At 39.2% G+C, this 22,473-nt stretch overlaps 1 protein-coding gene across 2 annotated transcripts in view; it reads left to right on the top strand.

The window, feature by feature from the left end:
* The window catches only part of DDX46 (DEAD-box helicase 46), a 39,444-nt gene extending 19,619 nt beyond the window's left edge, over positions 1–19,825 (top strand). The window contains exons 14-24 of one of the 2 annotated variants that reach the window (XM_060240448.1): positions 2,560–2,642; positions 3,495–3,659; positions 3,902–4,064; positions 4,158–4,351; positions 5,093–5,230; positions 7,150–7,299; positions 8,605–8,805; positions 11,371–11,589; positions 14,768–14,912; positions 16,377–16,450; positions 17,870–19,825. In XM_060240448.1, coding sequence (XP_060096431.1) covers positions 2,560–2,642; positions 3,495–3,659; positions 3,902–4,064; positions 4,158–4,351; positions 5,093–5,230; positions 7,150–7,299; positions 8,605–8,805; positions 11,371–11,589; positions 14,768–14,912; positions 16,377–16,450; positions 17,870–17,917 — 1,580 coding nt within the window. In that variant the 3' untranslated portion in view covers positions 17,918–19,825. The remainder of the gene's footprint in view (positions 1–2,559; positions 2,643–3,494; positions 3,660–3,901; positions 4,065–4,157; positions 4,352–5,092; positions 5,231–7,149; positions 7,300–8,604; positions 8,806–11,370; positions 11,590–14,767; positions 14,913–16,376; positions 16,451–17,869) is intronic. The other variant, XM_060240449.1, reaches the window with a different exon arrangement.
* The last annotated feature ends 2,648 nt before the right edge of the window (positions 19,826–22,473 follow it).

The raw sequence follows: 22,473 nt of genomic DNA, 5'->3' as shown, positions 1-22,473 counted from the left end.
TTAGGTTAAATATTTCTGTCATTTATTTTGAAGTAATGCTTGCCTGCTTGCAGCTTCCTAGAATTAATACAATGGAACAGTTCACATTTGTCTCAGTGCCTGAAGCTTATTATATAAAACTAAGTCTTATTTGATGCAAATTAATAAACTAAACTGAGATATTGCAGCTTTAAAATACTTTTTATTGTATTATTGCATGCTTGTCATGTCGTTTGACAATTTATTGAAAAATTGTGCTTTAAAACATCTACTAAACTGTTGACATTTGACTTCTGTGAGAAAAGTCTCTTCAAGAATGATAAAACTGTGCTTCCAAGACTAAGCCGTCAAAGGTAGGTAGGTGCATCAGTGCTGCTTGCAAGAAATGCATACTTTTAAGAGATGAATCATGAAACTGTTGCCAAGGTAAATTTTGAGGATTAAGACGTTGACATATTACTTAGATAAATGAAGCTGAAAAATCTGATTTATTAATATCCTGCAAAATGTCTTTTGAAGAGAGCTTTCACTGTTCCAGTTTTGAAAAAGGTCTTCCCCTTGCTTGAAAATGGCTTGCTGCTATAGGGTCTAACCAAGCTTTGATGAATTTCTATCTTATATGTTCTTTAGATGAGAATGGAGGTTATTTAATGAATATACACTTGTGCCTTTGTGAATCAGTACAGAATTAGAACATCCTCTTGAAAGGGAATCTGTGGCAGTCACTTAGGCTACAGTGTTCTGCTGAACTTTTGTAATGTTTCTCCTGAGATTCAGAGAAGTGGGATGGGCTTGTTTTTGTCCTAGTTCTTTGTCTTTTCATGAAGAACAATAGAAGCCCTTGGAAAATATTTCTAAACCCTGTTTTTAAGGTATTAGGTTTTCATAATTCTTCCCCAGTTCTGAATGTTCAAGTTTTGATGTTAAATTCTCAGGCTATTGTTTCCTAGTTCCAGATTACATTAGTTTAGAGCCAAGGAATCTGTACACAATTGGAAAGTACTTACATGTATTTTGGGAGAGAGTATTGCAGATTTGTATTCCAGCATTACACTGGAAGGTCTTTTATCTCTGCAGCAGCTTTTCCAGGGAACATGAGGGACTATAGGAGGAGGGGGGGCAGGAAATCAGTATCTCCTCTGGAATCCCAACAGCATGTGTGGAAGTACTTTCTGTTTAAACTTGCAGTTCGGGGGCCAAATCAGGCCCCCGGAGGGCTCCTATCAGGCCTCTGAGCAACTGACTGTCATCTGCTTCCTTCTCCCTATATCTTGCTTCCTTCTGCATAACAGCTCGCTTTGCAAGGCTTGCTGAATTGCGCAGGAGCTACAGAACAAAACTTCTATTTTCTCCATTGGCTGAGGCTTCTCCCTTCACCCCCCCCCCCCCAAGTCCTCTGGAGAAGGAAGGAAAGAGCTAGAGCTTCCTTTGCACAGTTCCCTGGATCCCATGGGAGAAATACAAAGAAAGCATCCTTAGGGCCATCAAGTGCTAACGTTTCTAAGCATGTTTTAAGTTTTTTAAATATATATTTGTTTTTGTCTGTGTTCTTTATAAAATTTATATCTCTGCTACCTAATCTTAAATAGGTACACATAAGGCCTGGCTCGACATGGCTTGACCCAGCCCGACATGGCCCGGCCCCCCAAGGTCTCATTTATGTCAGATTCGGCCCTCATAACAAATGAGTTGGACGCCCCTGGTCTAAAGTTACCACTTCATTCACATAGTATCATTGAAGTGTAGTCTCAAATACATTCTGTGTTACTTTATCCTGAAAGCAAAATCATTGCATGCATATTTATGGTGAACTAATTATTTAAAATGTTTATTATGCATAAATCCAGTAGTTATTGTAGCTGAATGATTCTTGATTTTTAGAGTGCAAACTTAAGCAGTTATACTCTTCTAACCCCATTGATTCCAGTGGTCTTTAGAAGAGTGTAACTCTGCTCAGGTTGGCACTGTAATTGGCTTACTAGCTTTTAACCTGTGTGTATAGGTGCGGAAAGCTTTGCTTATACAATTCTGTATATATAACTCACTAGTAATGAACTGTTAGTGATTATCCACAGCTCAGTGGGAGAAATTCTTCTTGTGATTAAACCAGTGAAAAAGCTCTAATTGCTTTGAGTGTGGTTAGATTTTTTTTCACCCATTATGTATTCACAATATGATCTACATGGAGGTGTTCTGAGGTTTCTTCAGATAGTTCTTGAACTTTGCCTTCCACACATGCGCTGTAATCTCTAATATGTTCTTTCCTAGGTGGCGCTCTCAGATAATGGCTGATGTGGCTCGTTGCTTCACCTCAGTCTTAGTTTTATGTGTTTTGGTGAGGGCTGTTTTCTGAATTTTACAGGTTCTTCTTCTCCTATGCTGGTATGCAAGACAGGACTTTGACAAAATAATAATTGCCAGATTGTTACTGGAAGAGAGAGGGCATTTAGTGAATTGTTTTTCTAAACTAGATACTTAGATGCTAGTCAGATCTGTACCATTTTTTTAATATTTGCAATTGAGAAAGATAGGCTTTAGATTTATTTCATTTCCCTTTGTCTTTCTCTCTTCTTTCCACAGGTCGGGTGACAAATCTTCGTAGAGTGACATATGTTGTCCTTGATGAAGCTGATAGAATGTTTGACATGGGTTTTGAGCCTCAGGTGAGATCTGAAAATGCTTTGGAGCACAAGCCTGAAAAGGGTTGATGAAGAAAACCTGATTGGGTCAGGGGTATAAAAAGAAACAGATTAAATAAGCCTTACCAGATAAAATGATGGATGCAGTATGTAAATCTGATAAGAACACAGCTATTAGCAGTTCAGATAGCTGTATTCTACAGAATTAGTCTAGGAATATTAAACTACATAGTCCAGTCTCACCCTCTTTCCTTGTCTGCATAATTCTATTTAAACCTACTTATTTTCGCTGCACCGCTAATGACTTGCAGATAGTTTATAATAATGTAGGCGGAAATGGTGCCACAAGTGGCATAGGCATTGGAGGAGAAAGGCCTATTGTTGCTATTTAAGATTGCCATGAAGGAACAGGTTCTTGATGATACTCAAATTACTAGATCATTATGGCCTGAAGGTACATGATACAGCAGCCTTCCTGAAGCTAAGGAAGGTTGTGTATGGTCAGCACATAGCAGAAGACTTCACTAGAACTTTTTGTATGACACTTTGAGTTTTTTTCTCTTGGAAGAAAATAAATAATCAGGATATGTAGTATTTATAAACAAGAACATGCTGGCTCCCCAGTTAACTAAGAAAGTTGGAAATTTCCCAAGGCATCTGGGCAAGGGTTTACATGTGTACTATGCAGTGAGAGCACTAGAGGGCACTAGCTCTTCTTCAGAACGCTTGCATGCTTACCAAAGCAGTTGACCACCACTTGCCTAAAAGCAAATGCATGCTGAAGCATATCTCTTGTAGAATACATAGACTGTATTTAAAATGTGAATAATTTGATTTGAGGACTTCGATGCTATTTTCAACTTTATTCTTACATAGGTAATGCGCATTGTAGACAATGTAAGACCTGATCGCCAGACTGTTATGTTCTCTGCTACCTTCCCTAGAGCTATGGAGGCTTTAGCTCGTCGAATATTAAGCAAGCCAATTGAGGTCCAAGTTGGTGGCAGGAGCGTTGTCTGTTCTGATGTAGAACAGAAAGTGGTAAGTTGCAGAACTTATCTACCTTGTACCTCATGCTTTTATGCTAGCAGATATTTTATTATATATATTATTTTTCTCTTCTGGACCATTTGCAGAAATAGAATCCTAAAGTATTCTAACTTTACTGTTGGATTGAACTGATTGGATTGGATTGAACTGATTTTTACAACAAAATGACTTATTGATGTTTATGGCCAATCTAATTGAGGACTTGTTAAAACAGCTCTGTGTTGCTGTTTTAGATTGTCATAGAGGAAGAGAACAAATTCTTGAAGTTGCTTGAACTCCTGGGACATTATCAAGAAAAAGGAGCTGTCATCATATTTGTAGATAAACAAGAACATGCCGATGGATTGCTGAAAGACTTAATGAGAGCCTCTTATCCTTGCCTGTCACTTCATGGAGGTGATATACTCTTCAGGTCTCTTGGCTAATTGACTAGAATAATAACAGCATGAACTGTTCCTCAACATCGGTGTTGTCTGTTGTCTTCTTCAGGTATTGATCAGTATGATAGAGACAGCATAATCAATGATTTTAAAAGTGGAGTCTGCAAACTTCTTGTAGCCACATCTGTAGCAGCCCGAGGCCTTGATGTAAAACACCTTGTGCTTGTAGTCAACTACAGTTGTCCCAATCATTATGAGGATTACGTACACAGGGCAGGCAGAACTGGACGAGCAGGCAACAAAGTACGTAGCATTTTTCTTACATGTTCAAAGCCGTAGTTTGATTAAGAGGCTTGCACTGTTAGTTGGCATCACAAAGCTTTGTGGGATATTTTCACTTTTCCTAGACACCTCAGCAGCAGACCTGTGATATTGATGGCTGTATTCCCATTGATTAAACTGCTGTAGTTTTTAACATCATGAGTGCTGTTGTAACAAATATATGCTACATTTAGTCCCAAACCATACATTATTTTGTGTGTGTGTTGTCCTATAGGTTACTAGAATAATGGCCTTAAGTGTTACTTTCCCATAAACTATTTTTTGCTAGATGCTGTTTCTATATGAAACTATATATTTGATTTTGATGACAGGAAGTTAAATACACAATTTTCTTAGAACCCTTTTATCTGAAAAATGTCAAAAGTTGCCCTAACCTGGATAGCCCAGGCAAGCCTGATCTTGGAAGCTAAGTAGGGTCAACTCTGGCAAGTATTTGAATGGGAGACCTCCTTGGAATACCAAGTCAGGAGGACAGGCAAGCTTTATTCAGCCATCTCTTTGAATTTCCTCCAGGCCCCTAGTAGAGGGTCAGTCACCAGAAGTCACCATGACTTCCAGATGCGGATGCACACGGCGCACATGGCGCACACACAAAATACAAAAAAAGTCAAAAGTTTAATATTTGTTTTTGAACAATATGTAATTAAACATCAAAGAAGTTTTTTATTTGCATGCAGCTAAAATTTCATGTATCATTTACAGGGATATGCATATACTTTCATTACTGAAGATCAAGCACGATACGCAGGTGATATAATTAAAGCTCTGGAGTTGTCAAGTACTCCAGTTCCAGCAGAGTTGGAGAAACTTTGGAATGATTTCAAAGATCAACAGAAGGCTGTAAGTAATCATCCTTTTGATGTTAGTTTCAGTTTACATAATTATATGTACCAAGAACCAGGGGATGATTTCACCTGATTCCCCCTCCTTGATGCAGACTTGCTCCTCCCATGCTGTATGGCAGATTGTTCAGAAGTGCTCCCTGAGTCTCACTGTTAGCTTTATTGAGGGGCTCAAATGGAGTTGCTGGAGGAAGGGAACAGGAGACAACTGTATCTCTTAACTCTTGCTATCTGAAGCGGGACTTTTTTTGTAGCAGGAACTCCTTTGCATATTAGGCTACAGCCCCCTGATGTAGCCAATCCTCCAAGAGCTTACAGTAGGCCCTGTAAGAAGAGCCTTGTAAGCTCTTGGAGGACTGGCTACGTGGAGGGGGGTGTAGCCTAATATGCAAAGGAGTTTCTGCTACAAAAAAAGCCCTGATCTGAAGAAGTTCTGATTCAATCCAAATTAGTACAGAGAATGGACCTGTACCAATCACTGCAGATCGCAGGTGATATTTTTCAATGAATACAGTATTCTCTGTAAAACAACAACAACCCCCCTAGAACATCAAAGAGCAGACTGGGCTAGACTTGTTCTCTTACAGTGCTGATCTTTTAAAACTTTCAGGGGGTTTTAAAACATAGGCAGAGCATTTTAAAATATCACTTCATTCTGTTACATATGTAGACTGGGCTATTATTACTATGTTGAAGAGCTTTGTATATAGTCATAGTTAATTTCTGAGCATTCTCCCTCCCTTCCCCCCCTGAACATAGGGTTTTTAGACTTTGGTAGTATATGAAAATATTTACAAAATAATAAAGGCTATAGGCTTGATCTAGGAATGCCTTCAGACTTGAACAATTGATGATAATTTGTGCTCTAATCTCACTCCAACAGAAGATCGCTATTCACAGGTTACAGCCCAGGAAAAATTACCAGTGGCTTTCCCCCAGTTCACAATCTTTCCTCTTGTTCATCAGCATGTGGCAGCATCATATACTAATCTCTGTTTGTGAGGGTGCAAGTTCTGGATTGGCATGCATTTCCCTGTCCAGTAGAATTCAGTGTACATTAACATGTGGCTATTTAGGCTATTTGTGGCGCTTCTGGCTATTTAGCTTGGAGAAACGTCGACTGCGGGGTGACATGATAGAGGTTTACAAGATTATGCATGGGATGGAGAAGGTAGAGAAAGAAGTCCTTTTCTCCCTTTCTCACAATACAAGAACTCGTGGACATTCAATGAAATTGCTGAGCAGTCGGGTTAGAACGGATAAAAGGAGGTACTTCTTCACCCAAAGGGTGATTAACATGTGGAATTCACTGCCACAGGAGGTGGCGGCGGCTACAAGCATAGCCAGCTTCAAGAAGGGGTTAGATAAAAATATGGAGCAGAGGTCCATCAGTGGCTATTAGCCACAGTGTGTGTGTATATATATATTTTTATATTTATATATTTATTTTTATATAAATTTATATATAAAAATATATATAAATTTTTGGCCACTGTGTGATACAGAGTGTTGGACTGGATGGGCCATTGGCCTGATCCAACATGGCTTCTCTTATGTGCAAAATGTCTTGCTTCGCTTGCAGCTGAACCTCTGTTTTGGGGTGAACATTATTTTTATATCAGTCTGAAGTCCAATTTGATTTTAATTTAAGCTATATCCGTTAGATAATTTGAATTCCCAGTTCTGCATTTGAGGTTACTTTTATTTGTTCAATGGAATGCTTAGCAGGATTTTTAATAGCGGTAGCTTCTGCCCTCTACAAGCCTGCTGGAGTGGCAGAACCAGAGTTCACTAGCACTGTGAAATACCTGATACAGCGTATCTTGAAGTCTTCACAAATAAGTAGAAAATATCAGTTTTTTGAAAGGAGTATTTATATGTAGAAAGTGGTGTTTGACCAATAATGCTTGCTTTCAGGAGGGAAAGACAATTAAAAAGAGCAGTGGTTTCTCTGGCAAAGGGTTCAAATTTGATGAAACAGAAGAGGCTTTGGCTAATGAGCGAAAGAAATTACAAAAAGCAGCACTTGGCTTGCAAGACTCTGATGATGAGGATACAGCAGTTGATGTATGTATTTAAACTTTATTTGCTTTTTCATGTCATCTAAATTTCCTCTTTCGTTCACATCTTATTGAAAATCTTTTTAGAAGTCTCACATTATGTTTTTTAGATTAAGGTGAAATAGATTGTATAAAGAACTTTGGTTCCCTTCAAATTCTGTTCTTATTCAAAGTTTGGTTCAGGCTTCAGATTTGGCCTGTTTGTGAGTTTAATAAATTTCAAAACTGCCTTGCTGGGAAAGAGCATGGTGACCTTGTGAAGCACAGATAACACCAACTGTGGAAGGGAGTGAAAAGCATGGTACTGGCTTTCCAATTAGTCATGTTCCTTTCAATTAAGCCCATGATTTGCACCTGTGCAGATTGGCTTTGTTCCTTCGTTCCAGGTCAGGCCACCTCTTAGGTCACTTGTTCGGCCATTGGTTCAATACTTTGGTTATGTGTCATCATCACTAAAAGGGACCCTATTGGTTCATAGGCCTGGAGCCATGTGAGCCTCTTACACCATAAAACAGTAAGATTCTAGTCTGACCTCAGCTTGTTAGTGGCTATTTGAGACCTAGCCATGCAGACACCTTCTTGCTCACTTCAGCCATCTTGGATATTTGCTTGCATGGTCTTTGATGATTCAGGAGTAGAGTGACTTTGGATCATTGGAACTTCCATCTGAGAATGAGTAATATCTTGTAATTTGAAACAAATGTATTAGTTTTAGCTAGCCTTTAAATTACTATAGTTTTTTGTTTTATCTTCAGTCTTTTATTCTCGTTTAAAGTATTTTTACACCTTAATAAAATACATATTTTAATCTCTTTTGTGGTTATCTGCTTCCAAAGTCCTCAGTCTAAATCCAGAGTATAGACTGGCAAACCACCCACCATTGTAATAGTCTTTTCCGAGAAATTTGCTCTGCAAGCCTACTTTGCAGGGAGGTCTTTCTTGTTTAATCCAGGAAAGGTTGGGAATCTCTTGTTTGGTTTCTAACCATGGGAATAGTCAAAGAGGGCTGGTGGCAGGCTGCCAGACTAGTGTGTGAACAGTCACATCTCAGGGTTCTGTAATTTTTGTGTTTTGCTGCCCTGTAACAAAAGGTGCTGGGCTCAGTGACCTTTTGACAGATTGCAAGGTTTTCCCTTTTTCCACAAGTCAAAAGGAGATGATAAACTTCTTTCCCAGTGATAATATAGTGTTTAATTTGAAATAGAATAGACTCACTTTTGCCAGATATCTGCATTTTTTAACATGCTGCTTATTTCCCTTTTGATACATGTTTCTCTACATTATATTTCATTTGCTTTTCTTTTTTAAACAGATTGATGAACAGATTGAAAGCATGTTCAATTCAAAGAAGAGAGTGAAGGACATGGCAGCACCAGGCGGAACATCTAATGTTCCTGCCCCAACTGCTGGAAATGCAGAAAAATTAGAAATTGCTAAGAGGTTGGCATTGAGAATCAATGCACAAAAGAATCTTGGAGCCGAGGCACAAGTATTGGTCTCTTTTCAATTTAAGGTCACCCTCTTCTACAACACAAACTTTTCTAAACTTATATTGAATGTTTATATTTTGTTAACAGTTATGCAGCAAATTCCTCGTTGTCTGGACACCCCGAGAGATAGAGATATGACAGTATGTGTTATAGAGTTCTGTACTACCATCAGCTTTATTGGCTTGAAGGTGTTGGTTTACATTTTGTTTTGTTTCCATGCAGGTATAAATTTACACAGTGAGAGAATGAATTCAGGTCTTGTAGACTTGAAATGGAAGTAAACATTCCTATTCCTCTTATTCCTGTGCCTAACACATGCATATAACTAAGTTACTGTTGAATTACCTCTGCAAAATTTGCTAACCTGGCTTGCCTTTATAGAAATTCTAATTGGGAGATATTAGATAAAGGAAATCATATATGCAAGGTCTAGATAACTGAAGTTTTACTGTGTACTTGTTTGCAATACATGAAGTGTTCTTTATGTAACTATTGATGCAGAATATCAAAATGCTATAACTAAAAATTGGGAGTGGTGTAAAAGAACAAAATGTCTTATTATTCTTTGAAGGAGTCTTATTAACATTAGCTTATTTGCAAACATACCTATTTTCCAACCATTCGATTTTTTTATATTAAATGTCTAAACTAATTTGTGAAGTACTATTTTTGCATGAACTTGGTTTTTTCTTTTTGTGTCTGTGGATGGCTCTTGGCATGCTGAAAAACAGCCATTACTCAGGGATTTAGATTTTCAGTGCTTTCCCCCATGCTTTATGTCAATTTTCAATAAAAATTGAATTGGCTTTTTTCATAACACCTTCCACACAAGAATATATAGCAGCTGATTTATGTTTGGCCTCAGAGAAGAATAAATTAAATAATTACAAGTGTTACAAGTTCTGACATCATTTACAAAATTTTGAGATCCTGTATGTTTACAAAATGCTTTCTCTGGTATGAGAGTATTTATCCACTTTATTTCATTTATACCACATTTTTTCTCCCTAGTGGGGGACTCAGAGCAGTTTACAAAAATCCCCCCTTCTCACAACAACCCTGTGATGTAGGTTAGGCTGTGTGAGAGAGACTGGCTGAAGGACACTCAGTAAGCTTCAATGACAAGTAAGGATTCAAACCTGAGTCTCCCAGACCTTAGCTTGGGATCAACTACATTGGTTCCATAAATAGGGCAAGATCATGAAAATAACATTCATCAGCTCCTCCCACAACCCTCCCCCCACTGCTGATGGGTTACAGTAGCTTCAGTACCGTATTCCATGTGTCATGGGGGTTGCCCGGTGACTCCCCATTCTTACAGCAGCCCCTGTACTGTATTGTTTTGGTGTATGACTCCTTATTTTATTTATTTGTGAATTGCCCATCCCAGAATACATGGGGCTCTGGGCTATATACAACAATTAAAAACATCAACATTAAAAATTATTAAAACAATTTTTCTTGCATTATAAATAATCTCAGATAGCATTTTTAATTTAAATTTAAACCTGCTCTGGACCATGCTGCTGTCTCACGGGCAGGATGAATAGGAGGCCAAAGCGAGAAGATGGAAGAAAAGAAGAGGGTGCCAGCCATGATGGAAACGGTGCTGTCCTCAACCAAAAGCCTGGCAGAACATCTCTGCCTTGCAGGCCCTGTGGAATTGCATTAAGTCCTGCAGGCCCTTGTGGTATTTGGCAAAGAGTTCCCCCAGGTTGGAGTCAAGGCCAAAAAAGCCCTGGCTCTGGTCAAGGATAGCCAGATGTCTTTGTGGCTAGGGATCACCCTAACTTTAAATGGCAGCTTTTCTTAGTAGGTGCAGGGGTTTGTCAGAGGAATAATTACTTTAGAATTCACCCAATTCACAAAAATATTAGATCTGACCCAGTATGATCAACACAGTGAGTGCTGCTGGCCTGGACATTCTCATGGCAAAGGTAGTATCTTCCTACAGCTGATGTATCACATATCTGAGTAAGTGCATTTCTGATGTGGGTATGTGATTTCGGCATGAACATCAGAATTGCGTGGTTCTGCCAATAACCATACCAAACATTTCATATGAAGTATGCTGTGTGTGCTTTCTCAGTTTTGCTGTTGGAATGCTGTGACAGTCAGAATGCCCTTTTAAAGTAATTCAGTTATCTTGGGATAACAATGCATTAACCTGTAGTCTTGTTCAAAGATTCAAGGAGAAAACAATTGAAATTGAGAGAGAGGAGGAATTAGAAAATAGGAGGTCATGTAAGTGATCTTCCTCATGCAGAGAAATAGTTACTGATCTGTGAATGACCCAAAATTAGTCAATGGTTGAAACGCCCTGAAATTCTTGATTCATATAAACAAGCATTGTTATTTCAAAGTAACTGAAACTTAGTTTACCTCAGAGATAACCATCTCTAAATTCTTATTTATATAGTTTTTTAAAACCTAGCACTTTGCAGTTGTGCACAGAATGTTTAGTGTGTATATGTGCACACATTACAAGACAATAATACTCAAATTTTAACTAGTTTTTCCTACTGACTTGTAACTGTAGTATGTTTCTGAAATTAGTTTTTCTTTTCTTAAAAAATACCTTATTACAGGATGTGATGCAGCAAGCAACAAATGCTATCCTGAGAGGTGGTACAATTCAAGCTCCAACTGTGTCTGCAAAAACCATAGCTGAGCAGCTGGCTGAGAAGATCAATGCCAAGCTCAATTATGTGCCGATAGAGAAACAAGAGGAGGAAAAACAGGAAGGGGGACAAAATGAGTCTTTTAAGAGATATGAGGAAGAATTGGAGATCAATGACTTCCCACAGGCAAGAAAGATTTTTTCATTTAATCATATTTAATGTACTATTTTTGCATGAACTTGGTTTTTTTCTTTTTGTGTCTGTGGATGGCTCTTGGCATGCTGAAAAACAGCAGTTGTGTAACATAGCACAGTTGTGTAACATAGCACTTTGGTTAGAAATGATAGATGGATTAGATAGAATTATCTTATGGTGGGCCAAATGGAACACTCTCATTGGCTGATATGTGCACTCAACAAATAACTGGCCCATCACAGCTCTGGCCTCCTATTGGCTGACTCCCCCCTGCCCCCACCTGCTGCAGACCCAGGATTGTTGAACAAACTGCCAAAAGCAGTCTTGCCTCAGACAGTCACATCTCCAATGCTTCTCTGTGTCTTCTCTGTCAACCAGCCTCAGAAAAGACTGCTGTTCTACTGTAGCCTCTCAGCACATGCAGCCTCTGAAGACTATAAAAATAGCTAGGGAGCTGTCACCACTGTAATGTGACAAGGCGGCAAGGCCCGGCCCTGTTGGAAGTATTTCCTCAGAGGCCATGGCTGCTGGCTGGGAAGTGCTAGCCAGAGGCTGTTGCTAGGCAACCAAGGCTGCTTTTGTCAGTAAAGGGAGAGGCCTCAGGTGAATAGAATAGCATAGAGTCCACCTGTGATGCCCAGTAGACCCTCCCAGCTCCCTGTGAAGAGGCCAGTCTAGGGACTTACTACCAGGGCACTTTAAATCTAATATCAAGGGAGAGGCAAAGCTCTTTCACCTTCCCCCAAGGTTGCTGCCACCAGACTGGGCCCAGTCTACCCTGGTTCCCCTGAGGGATCAACAACCTCCAGATAACCAAAAGATGCTTATAGCATTCACACCTTCTTCAGAGTTGGTTCTGACAGTCACTGGTCCCTTGCAAAGCCACTGACACCAAACAAAAGGTTAACAAAATTTTATTCTTAACAGTACAGGTATTTTCCCAGCACCATATAATAAAATAACAAAAAGCTTTACAAGCTGTCTAGTTTCCTTGACCCTCAGGCCAATTGTAGAGAGCTAAAAAGTTCCAGAGTTCCACAGGCTCTCCCTTCTGGGATGATCCAGCTAAATCCACCAGGGTTCCCAAGAATATTCTTACTGACACTCAGGTCACCACAACTCCTTGCCTAAGCAAGCAGTCAGAAGACAAACTAGGAGGAAAAATCTCCTCTTTTACTAGCTCACCAGCCTCTAATTTGCAATCAAGGCCTTGCAGCTGGTGGCTCCACCCTGGGGCTTACAACAGAAATCCTGTAGAACTTATATCAACTTAAAACTTAACCCTGGCACTATACCACCCTCCAAAGCCGTTATTTTCTCCAGGATGGGGAAAGAGATCTATCATCTTGAGCTCAATTGTGATCCCATGAGATCTTCAGGCTCCACCTAGAGGTTGGCTACCCTAGGTCTGGGCTCTGGCTAACTTGATGCCACCTGGCTGGCATGACTTAGCTAGGCCTGGTTGCTTGCTCCTGTTCAGCAGCAGTTCCCCATGACAGCCAGTGTGACTTAGCTGCCAACTCTAAGCTGGGAAATTCCTGGAGATTTGAGGGGTGGAGCCTGGAGAGGGTGAGTTTGAAGAGGGAGGGGTACTATGGCATAGACTCCCTCCCTCCCTCCACACCAACCATTTCTGCCTGGAGAACCATTGTTGTCAGTCTCCAGGTGAGGGCTGGAGATCACTCAGAATTACAGCTGATCTCTGCATGGCAGAGATCAGCTCCCCCGGACAAGGCTGAATATGACAGGGAAAGGTGGCAACAATGCACGGCAAATAAATGAAATGCTGGGCTTCAGTGTCTGTGTGATCATTGTCATACTTCCCCCTCCCCCTTAATTAATCTTCCTTCTCTCCATTCTGGACCTGTTTCAGGGCTTTCAGCTACAACAGACATGGGGACACACACACACATGCAGGGGGAAGGGATGGAAAGTTGACATCTGTTCACCTGCAGGGTGGGTGGGGAGACAGTGAGGATGGGGGGGATGAGTGAATGCCAAGGGTTGGGGTGGGTAGGAAGACAGCAAGAGTGGGAAGGTGAATGAAGGCCAAGGGTTGGGGGGTGCCAAGGGTGTGGGGGTAGTTGAGAGGAAGAGGTGGTGGTGGGGTAGTTGGAGGGGGGGTGAGAAGTTGAGGAGTGGGAAGACACCAAGGGGGGGAGTGAATGCCTTCACTTGGGTGGGTGGGAAGACAGTAAAGGTAGGGGAGCACTCACCCAGAGCCTCTTTCTACAGTCTGTTGTATTTTTCTCCACAACAGGCCTTATTCATAGCGGATGTGTGTATACACACACATACACATATCCATTCCCCTGACACATGCTACCACCACTGCTATGAGCTGACAGAAAGGATTATACAGGTCTCCTGTTACTGTTATTAGTACCACCACTTGTAGCAGTTCCTATAACTATTAACTAATTTTCTTGCGCCTCAGAACCAAGTTTTCCTCTGTATCCTTAGATCAGTTTTCTTATTTTAAAAACCAGCACTTGATTATTGCAATTATGGGTGATATATTTGGTATTTTATCCAGTAAAATCTCTGTAACCCATGAAAGGGCATTATGCAGATGAACTCTTCTGGAGGCAGATATGAAATCTGTATTCATATCTCTTATACAAACAAATCTACAATCTCAAGTGATTTTCAAAAATAAATTATTGCAATAATTACTCTAGCATATAAGGGAGTGTTTAACTTTTTGAAGAAACAAAGGATGAAACAAATTCTCTCCTTTGTGGTCCTGTGCATCCTTTTAATTATCTGAACATACTGTTTTTTCCATATAAAACCAAGATATTAGTAATGTACTGTAATGGTTCCATTAATAAATGAGAGCTGAAATACTTTTCTTGCTTTCTGATAATTCTATGTTTTGTGAAGTCATCTCGCCTAAGAATTTATCTTTTTGATCTAATAATTCAGTGAGTTTTATCCGAAGAACTGTGAGCAGAGCTCTGCTTGTGGAATTGATCTTTCTGTCCACACTTCCCTTTCTTCTGCAGTCTGCTTGGGTTCCCTGAAACACTGTTCCTACAGTTTGGGAGACCTTTGGAAACTGTATGGATGCAGCTCAGGAGGCTGTAGTTCAAGGAGAAAGTCTGTGCAAATTGTCAGCATATCCCTTCCCACCCCAATATCTCTTTTTGCATATTTTGTTCCACAGACTGCTAGGTGGAAAGTAACATCAAAGGAAGCCCTGCACAGAATAAGTGAATATTCTGAAGCTGCCATTACCATCAGAGGAACATATTTTCCTCCAGGCAAAGAGCCCAAGGAGGGAGAACGAAAAATTTACTTGGCTATAGAGAGTGAGTATTCCTCTTCATATCTGATAATTTAATACTCTTGTACAGTTATAATATAGTAAAAAGGAAATTGTATGTACGGCATATTCATACTCAGCATTGAAATTATGCCAATATCAAGTGAGTTGTGCTGTAGTAAAAATATTTACTTGCAGTTAGTACACAATTCCTGCTGCTTCAATACAAAGGAGAGAGAGATCATGTCTTGTTCTAGACGGGTAGAAGCAGCAGGTTATATGTACTAATCTCAGGGGAATGGGAGCAGTATTAAATGCAAAGAATTGCTTGTAGTCATACACAAAAATATACTTGATGCAATTCTACCTCATGCTGCAGAATATCTGCTGTTGTGATGATCAATTTGTTGTGGTAATTACATTTTTGATGTAAGACAGTGCTTCAGGACTTACTTGTATGGTAAGGTGAGAAACCAGCAAATGTGGTCAGTCCACATGTTACCGGATTTGTGCAACAAACATTTTTTTCTGCGGTGACTCTCCATGACCTATTGTCAGTCAGTCAGTCACATTTTATTTGTATCCCGCCCTCCCTGCCAAAGCGGCTCAGGGTGGCTAACAACAAGAACTTAATACATACATTGTACAATAAATAACATTTAACTACAATTAATTAAAATCTATTAAAATTCTAAAAACATTAGTGTATTTGGTGCTTATAATCGCTGGCACACTATTGCAGTGTGCTGCCCTGTTTTGCATGTGGAGACATGGAATAATTCCTGTTCTAGACAACACACATACAACATCTGGAATTGGCCTGGAAGCTTCCTGCATCATCAAGAGCTTTTATATTTTAAGCAGCACTTAATTTTAATGCTGTTTATTGCCTGGCTTCTGAAATTAGTCAAACCACTTCTGTGGCTGGGAATCACAAAAAGAAGGTATTATAATGGCTGCATGAGAAAATCTGAAAAAGAGTAATAGTAATTAATTTGGTATTGAATGATATTGTGTTAATATTGTTAAGAACTGGTGGTAATCTCTTCTTGGTATGGTTACTGGGATTTGTGTTGGATAATGCCATAGGAAAAGACTATTATTATTCCTGCATAACATAGATAGATAAACATAAAAGCAGCCTGAAGGAGGAATGGGTTTGCAAGGATTGCTGTTGCGCAGTGTCCTTTTCCCTACGGTTTTCTATGTGATATATAGGCTAATAGGAAGCTTTATAAATCACTGCTTTAAATCAGCCTTTTTTCCTGTTTGTGATTGCCTGGATTTACACCAGCTTCAGTTTCTGCAAAATAAAATGCTTTTGATTGTTAGATACAGTTGAGAATTATAGTTGTTGTATAGTGATAATTTTTTTTTTTTAAAAAAGATGCTTATCATGATGTATGAATTACTGAAATATCTTTTAGGCTTCCAGTGTCATGCATTGTCCTCTGTATTGTATGTTTCATTTTGATAAAAAGAGTTTAAAAGTTTGACTGTCTGCTTCCAGGTGCAAATGAATTAGCTGTGCAGAAAGCAAAAGCAGAAATCACTAGACTCATCAAAGAAGAGCTCATCAGATTGGTACGTTAAATATTCCTGAAAGCAGCATGTACAACTTCTCTAATTGCTTTATAAATTTTAATAATTTGATAGCACGGCAGCCTTAAATCCCAATAATACCTTAAAATGATTTATATTTAATACTGGAAATCCAGTTTTATTTTGAGGCAGAATACCCAATGATAGAAGCCGAGTACAGAGTGCAGTCCAAGCTCTGCTCACGACCTGAGTTTGATCCCAGTGGAAGCTGGGTTCAGGTAGCCGGCTCAAGGTTGACCCATCCTTCCATCCATCCGAAGTTGGTAAACTGAATACCCAGCTTGCTGTGGGTAAAGTGTAAATGACTGGGGAAAGCAATGGCAAAAAGCCTGCCATAAAAATGCTGTGAAAGCAACGTCAGCCCAGAGTTGGAAACAACTGGTGCTTGCACAGGGGATTACCTTTTTTTTAAACCCAATGGGACTTTTGTGTCATGAAACTTCCTCTATCTCCAGTCTCCTATGAAAGGTTTTGGAGATACATTTGCTGTTTTTGATTTGGTACTCTAGCCCAGGGGCCCCCAACCCCCGGGCCATGGACCAGTACCAGTCCATGGCCTGTTAGCAACTGGGCCGTGAGTTGTATAATTATTTCATTATATTTTAAATTTAATAATAATAATAATAAGTCATTGGATTTATATCCTGCCCTCCACTTCGAATTTCAGAGTCTCTGAGCGGCTCACAATCTCCTTTACCTTCCTCTCCCACAACAGACACCCTGTGAGGTGGATGGGGCTGAGAGAGCTCTCCCCAGAAGCTGCCCTTTCAAGGACGGCTCTGTGATAGCTATAGCTAACCCAAGGCCATTCCAGCAGCTGTAAATGGAGGAGTTGGAAATCAAAGCTGGTTCTCCCATATAAGAGTCCATGCACTTAACCACCACACCAAACTAATAGAAATAAAGTGCACAAGTGTATCATCCCAAAACCATCACACCCCCCCCCCCCCGGTCCGTGGAGAAATTGTCTTCCACAAAACTGGTCCCTGGTGCCAAAAAGTTTGAGGACCACTGCTCTAACCTGTGCTATCAAAATGCTTTTATAGTGTTAACTTCCTTCTTTTGTTCAACATCTTTTACCTTCCCAAACAAACTAAATTTTATTTTCTCTTTACCTGAAAAATGTTCTCTTTCACTACAGTTAACATTAGTTGCTTGATTAACAGCATACAGTTTCCTGCTTTGTTCAGTATTGTCTGCCTTGGTGTTCATAACACCAAGATCTATAGCTTTCCCATAAAGACTTACTGTATTGAGCTTTCAATTATTTCTTGAGCTTTTTATCTTGATAAATTCCTGTTTAGATATATATTTAATGGTTGTTTCTGAATTCTAGTTGTGCTAGTTCACCCAGTTAATAACGTATCTGACTGCATGCTTCTCCTTTTTTTTCTTTTGCAGCAAAATTCATACCAACCAACCAACAAAGGAAGATACAAAGTTTTATAAATGCTTGGAGTAAATCTATCAGTTGCTGATCTGTGGATGTTTGTGGCTTCTCTTTACCTTTATTTACCCTGCTTATTGTAAATTCAGTTTTTAAAAAGAATATTGTTATGCTGGATTTTTTAAAAAAAATCAGAATTGCTTTGTCAGGGGATCTTTGTTTTTTGTACAGAGGAGAACGAGTTTGGTAGGGCTTGATTCTTTAAAATATTGTATGCTTCCATCCTACTTATATTGAATAAAATCCATTATAATTTTCCTAGAAAACTGTGATACAGCCTCAGTTTGGAAAAGCTTGACATGTGGTTGGAAGTTATAGTACTTTTTAGTTCACAGTTTGGAGTCATGAAACAAATGTTTTAAAACCATGACTGAATTTTCCTGATTACCTTTTCCCTGATGCTTTCCTCAGTGTAAAAATTCCCAATAAGATAAGTAAGAGCCTGTGATCCACTAGAACAGCCCAAATACAAGTTCTGCAAAATGAGAGTTAGGGCTGTACTTAATATGGCAGGATATTTATGACTGATTGCCAGTTTGTTTAAGGACTGAGTAAGGGGAGGGGAATTGCTCGTTTGATCCAAGGAAGCAACAAGAAGGGTTAGTAACTCATCGCTCTCACACATGTCACTCTTCTCATCTTAATAGTGCCATTCTAAGCAGAGTTGCACCGTTGACGTCAGTGGACTTAGAAGGTGATAATTTGATATACGATTGCACTGTTAATTATTTGCCAGCTGCTACTTACTCCAGTGGGGGGGCATGATAATCTGTACCTGATTCTCCCCCCTCCCAAATAGAAAGAAAACAGTTTTGGGGTTGGGAATATCGTTTTGGGGTGGGGAAAATCTTAATCACCATGTTCTCATTCACATTAGCAATGTCCCATCCAGTACTTTAGCTAATTTTAAAGTCATGAGATCAGTCTTTGATCTCCAAGTATAATATATAGTTTGGCCATTAGAGTAGCTTTCTATAAATGTCTAATCTTGGGCTTTTATCCATAAATTATGAATTTATTATTTAATAGAAAAATGCACTTTTATAACATGAGAAACCTTTCATAAGAGAAGTACATATAGGCTTATAGTGCATGTATGTTTATATGTGTACATTCTTTTTTCTCTGTAGTATTAGAAGAGAAAAGTTAGCCATTTCCCATGTTGGTCATAGACTGTACTGGAATATAGTAGCACATTTTTTATATTATGTCCTGGGGACACTTATTGGGGAATCAGTTCCACCGATTTCAGATTGAAGCCTGTCTCTTCCTGGTTCACACTCCTGTTTCTTACAGAAACTCAAAAGGAAGCATTATTTTCAGATTCTTGTAATTTTGGTTGAATACAATTTGATCAGCGATGGTGTATTAAAATAATGGCAGTTACTACTGGAGTGAAAAGTTATTCATTGTTAAAAACATCTTGTGAAAAGGTGTGTTGCTGTGGGACAAAAGCTTAGTTTTAAATCTACAAACTATGTTACCTTAATAATAGGGTTTTAGACTTAACAAATGTCAAAACAAACTCATGGACTTTGTTTTTGGTAAATGTATAACAAGATTTAACTTTAAATACCTTGGGACTTTTCTTATGTTACTTATCAGGCTTCCTTACATATTCTTTTAAAATTTATTTTTTACTTTTAGACTAATATTATCTTGTTATGCAGTGGGACTGTGGCTTTTTAAAAGCACTTTCAAGGAGTCCTAAAATTCATTGAGTGGTGGGGTAGGAGAAAAAGGCATGGTTTTGGGTTGAAATGTTTTATGCTTGTACTTGAGAAAGGCCTGATGGAGTCATTTCAAGGTAGACAAAATTGATCTCCTGCTTGTAATTTTTAGTTTTAGAATGAATGCAGGGTCTTTGTAAAGAATAACATCACTATATAAATGTTTTCTAAATTCCTCATTGTGTATTCTTTTTTCTGAAAATGTTTTGAATAAGTAAGGTTTTGTCCTGCTTACTTAGCTACAGACATTGACATTTCCTTGACAGTGATTCAAAAAAGTTGAGATACAGAGCCTTCTGTGATGAGCAGTGGCACAAGAACTACAAATATCAGTCTAGAGCTGTAATGCTGCATATGACTTCACATGTTAAAATGAGAGGTGCATTTGATTTTTGTAATGCTGCAAGTCTATTGTTAAAGCAGTTGTAGATGGAGATGCACTGAATACAGATCAGTTTTATCAATGAAGCAACTTAAATATTGTGCAAACCAAGCACTGGTCTAAGCTGTCTGTCAGTAAAAACAAGTACTGATCAACTATCAAATTGTCACCCTTTTCCTGATTCTTAATGATTTCCTCAAATATCCCTCATTTACTAAACATCACTTCTGTATTTGCAGTATCTATAACATTCTTTGCCTCCTACTTATCCATATTTTCTAGGTCTATATGTGCAAACATATTTAGAAGTAATAGCAGCAAATGGTGCATAGATTATTAGTGACTGCTCAAGTTGTCATTTTTTCCTCCCTCCCCTTTCTGTCTACAGCCCCCCAGAATGTGATGCACTGTTGTTCAAAAGAGCTCTTCAGTTCTCCTTTGGTAGAAGAGGGTATCCTTGTGATTTAGTCCTCGTGCTCTGGAAACTGGACCAGAAACAGTTGGCTAAGCCTATTTTTGGTTCCATTTCCAGAGCATAAAGACTTTTTTGGTCATAAAGGTGCCACTGGACTCAAACTTTGTTCTTTTACTTCAAACCAAGGGGTGGCCAAACTTGCTTAACGTAACAGCCACACAGAATAAATGTCAGATCTTGAGAGCGGCAAGACATGAACGTCAGATTTTTGAGAACAGGAAAGAAGGATCAGGAAGGAGAGCAGCAGGAAGGAACATTCACCAAAAGCGAATGTTTCTGATGGTGGAAAGAATGCCTTCCTTAGCCCACACCGTGGCAATACAGTTTTGTAAATTCCAGACAGTTTGTTCTAGTTGGGGTTAAAAATGTTTGGAAGGGTTATTACTTCTTCCTTCCATCTTTCTTCAAACTAGGGAGGAAAGAAAGCTAAGCTGTATCTCCGGCAACTAAACACATGATTCTTAAGCCGTCTGCAATAAGGAGCTGTTTGGTTTGAATGTGAAGAGAACATCCAACCCATTGTCTCTCACCTTGTGCTGAAAATGCAAGAACTGTATCAAGCACAGGAAAAAACACACTCCAAGACTCATAGATTTGTAAGCATAATTTAGATGGAGAATGAAATGCTCCATAGGATCCTTTAAAGTGGAGATCAGCATAGGCAAAAATGTTCTTGACAGCTACCAACAATGACACAGTAATAGCATTCAGATGGGTAGCTGTGTTGGTCTGAAGCAGAGGTGGTCAAACTGCAGCTCAGGAGCCACATGAGCCTCTTTCACACTGTGGCTCTTGAAGCCTCCACCATCCTGTCACTAAATCACTTTGCTAAGCCAGCTGGCATGGAAATGCTTTCCCCCCCACCTCTCCCTCCCCCGTCTATTTTCCTTCCTTCTTGTTCTCAAATATTTGACGTTTATTCTGTTTGGCTCTGACATTAAGCAAGTTTGGCCACCCCTGAAGCAAAAGAACAAAGTTTGAGTCCAGTTGCACCTTTAAGACAGTATAAGCTTTTGTTTGTATACAGACTTCTTCAGATACATTGGAACAAGGCTTCCTCATACAAGTAGTGAGAGGGTGGGGGGAGGGGGTTTAGTTGCCAGGAAGGGTTATTTAGAATCAGATGCATAAGTAACTGAATGATAAGTATAGCTAAGATTGGATTAAAGCAGTTGGAAAAACCTGTGAATAGCAGCAAATTTAGCACACAGATAACAAGAGTTAACAAATGTGAGAACTGAGTTTCGAGTCCAGTGGCGCCTTTAAGACCAACAAAGTTGGTCTTGGTATAAGTGAGAACTGAGTTATTTAGGATGTGTAGTGAGATATGAACCCAATATCTCTGTTAAGCCCTGGGGGATCCATTGTCCTGAATGTAGTAATAACTTTAAATTCCGCAATCTCCTGTTCCAGTTTGCTTCTGAAATTTCTTTGCAGTAAAACAGCTACTTTGAGTGAATGCCCTGCAAGATTGAAATATTCTCCTACAGGTTTCTCAGTTTTGTGATACTTCATGTCAGGTTTGTATTCATTTATCTTTTGTTTAACCTCTTTGCTCTGTGTAGGGAACTGAAGGGCATTGTTGGCATTAATGGTATATACAATATTAGAAGATGAATGAATGTGACTGAGACAGTGTAGTTGATGTTGTTAGGTTCATAGAATCAAAGAGTTGGAAGGGACCACCAGGGTCATCTAGTCCAAAAGTGATTATGTTGTCTGGGAGCATGTGACAGCAACGTCGGCATTTGAGTTTATTGCAAGTTCTGGTACCAGTGTCCATGTGTCAAATTAGATGTCATATTGTGGGTGAGGAATTGTTTTAAGATTGGGGGGCTGTGCATAAGAAAAAGTTTGCCCCCCAGTACTTGGCTGTATATATTGGTATGTTTAGGATGGTAGTTGGAGGCATGTAGATATTTTTGTTGGTCAGTCAGTATAAGGTGGTACCTCTGCATTCATTGTGTATTT

Source organism: Heteronotia binoei, chromosome 5 (assembly GCF_032191835.1).
Source record: "Heteronotia binoei isolate CCM8104 ecotype False Entrance Well chromosome 5, APGP_CSIRO_Hbin_v1, whole genome shotgun sequence".
In the NCBI taxonomy this organism is placed as follows: domain Eukaryota; kingdom Metazoa; phylum Chordata; class Lepidosauria; order Squamata; family Gekkonidae; genus Heteronotia; species Heteronotia binoei.
This window is presented reverse-complemented; position numbering and strand designations above follow the sequence as displayed.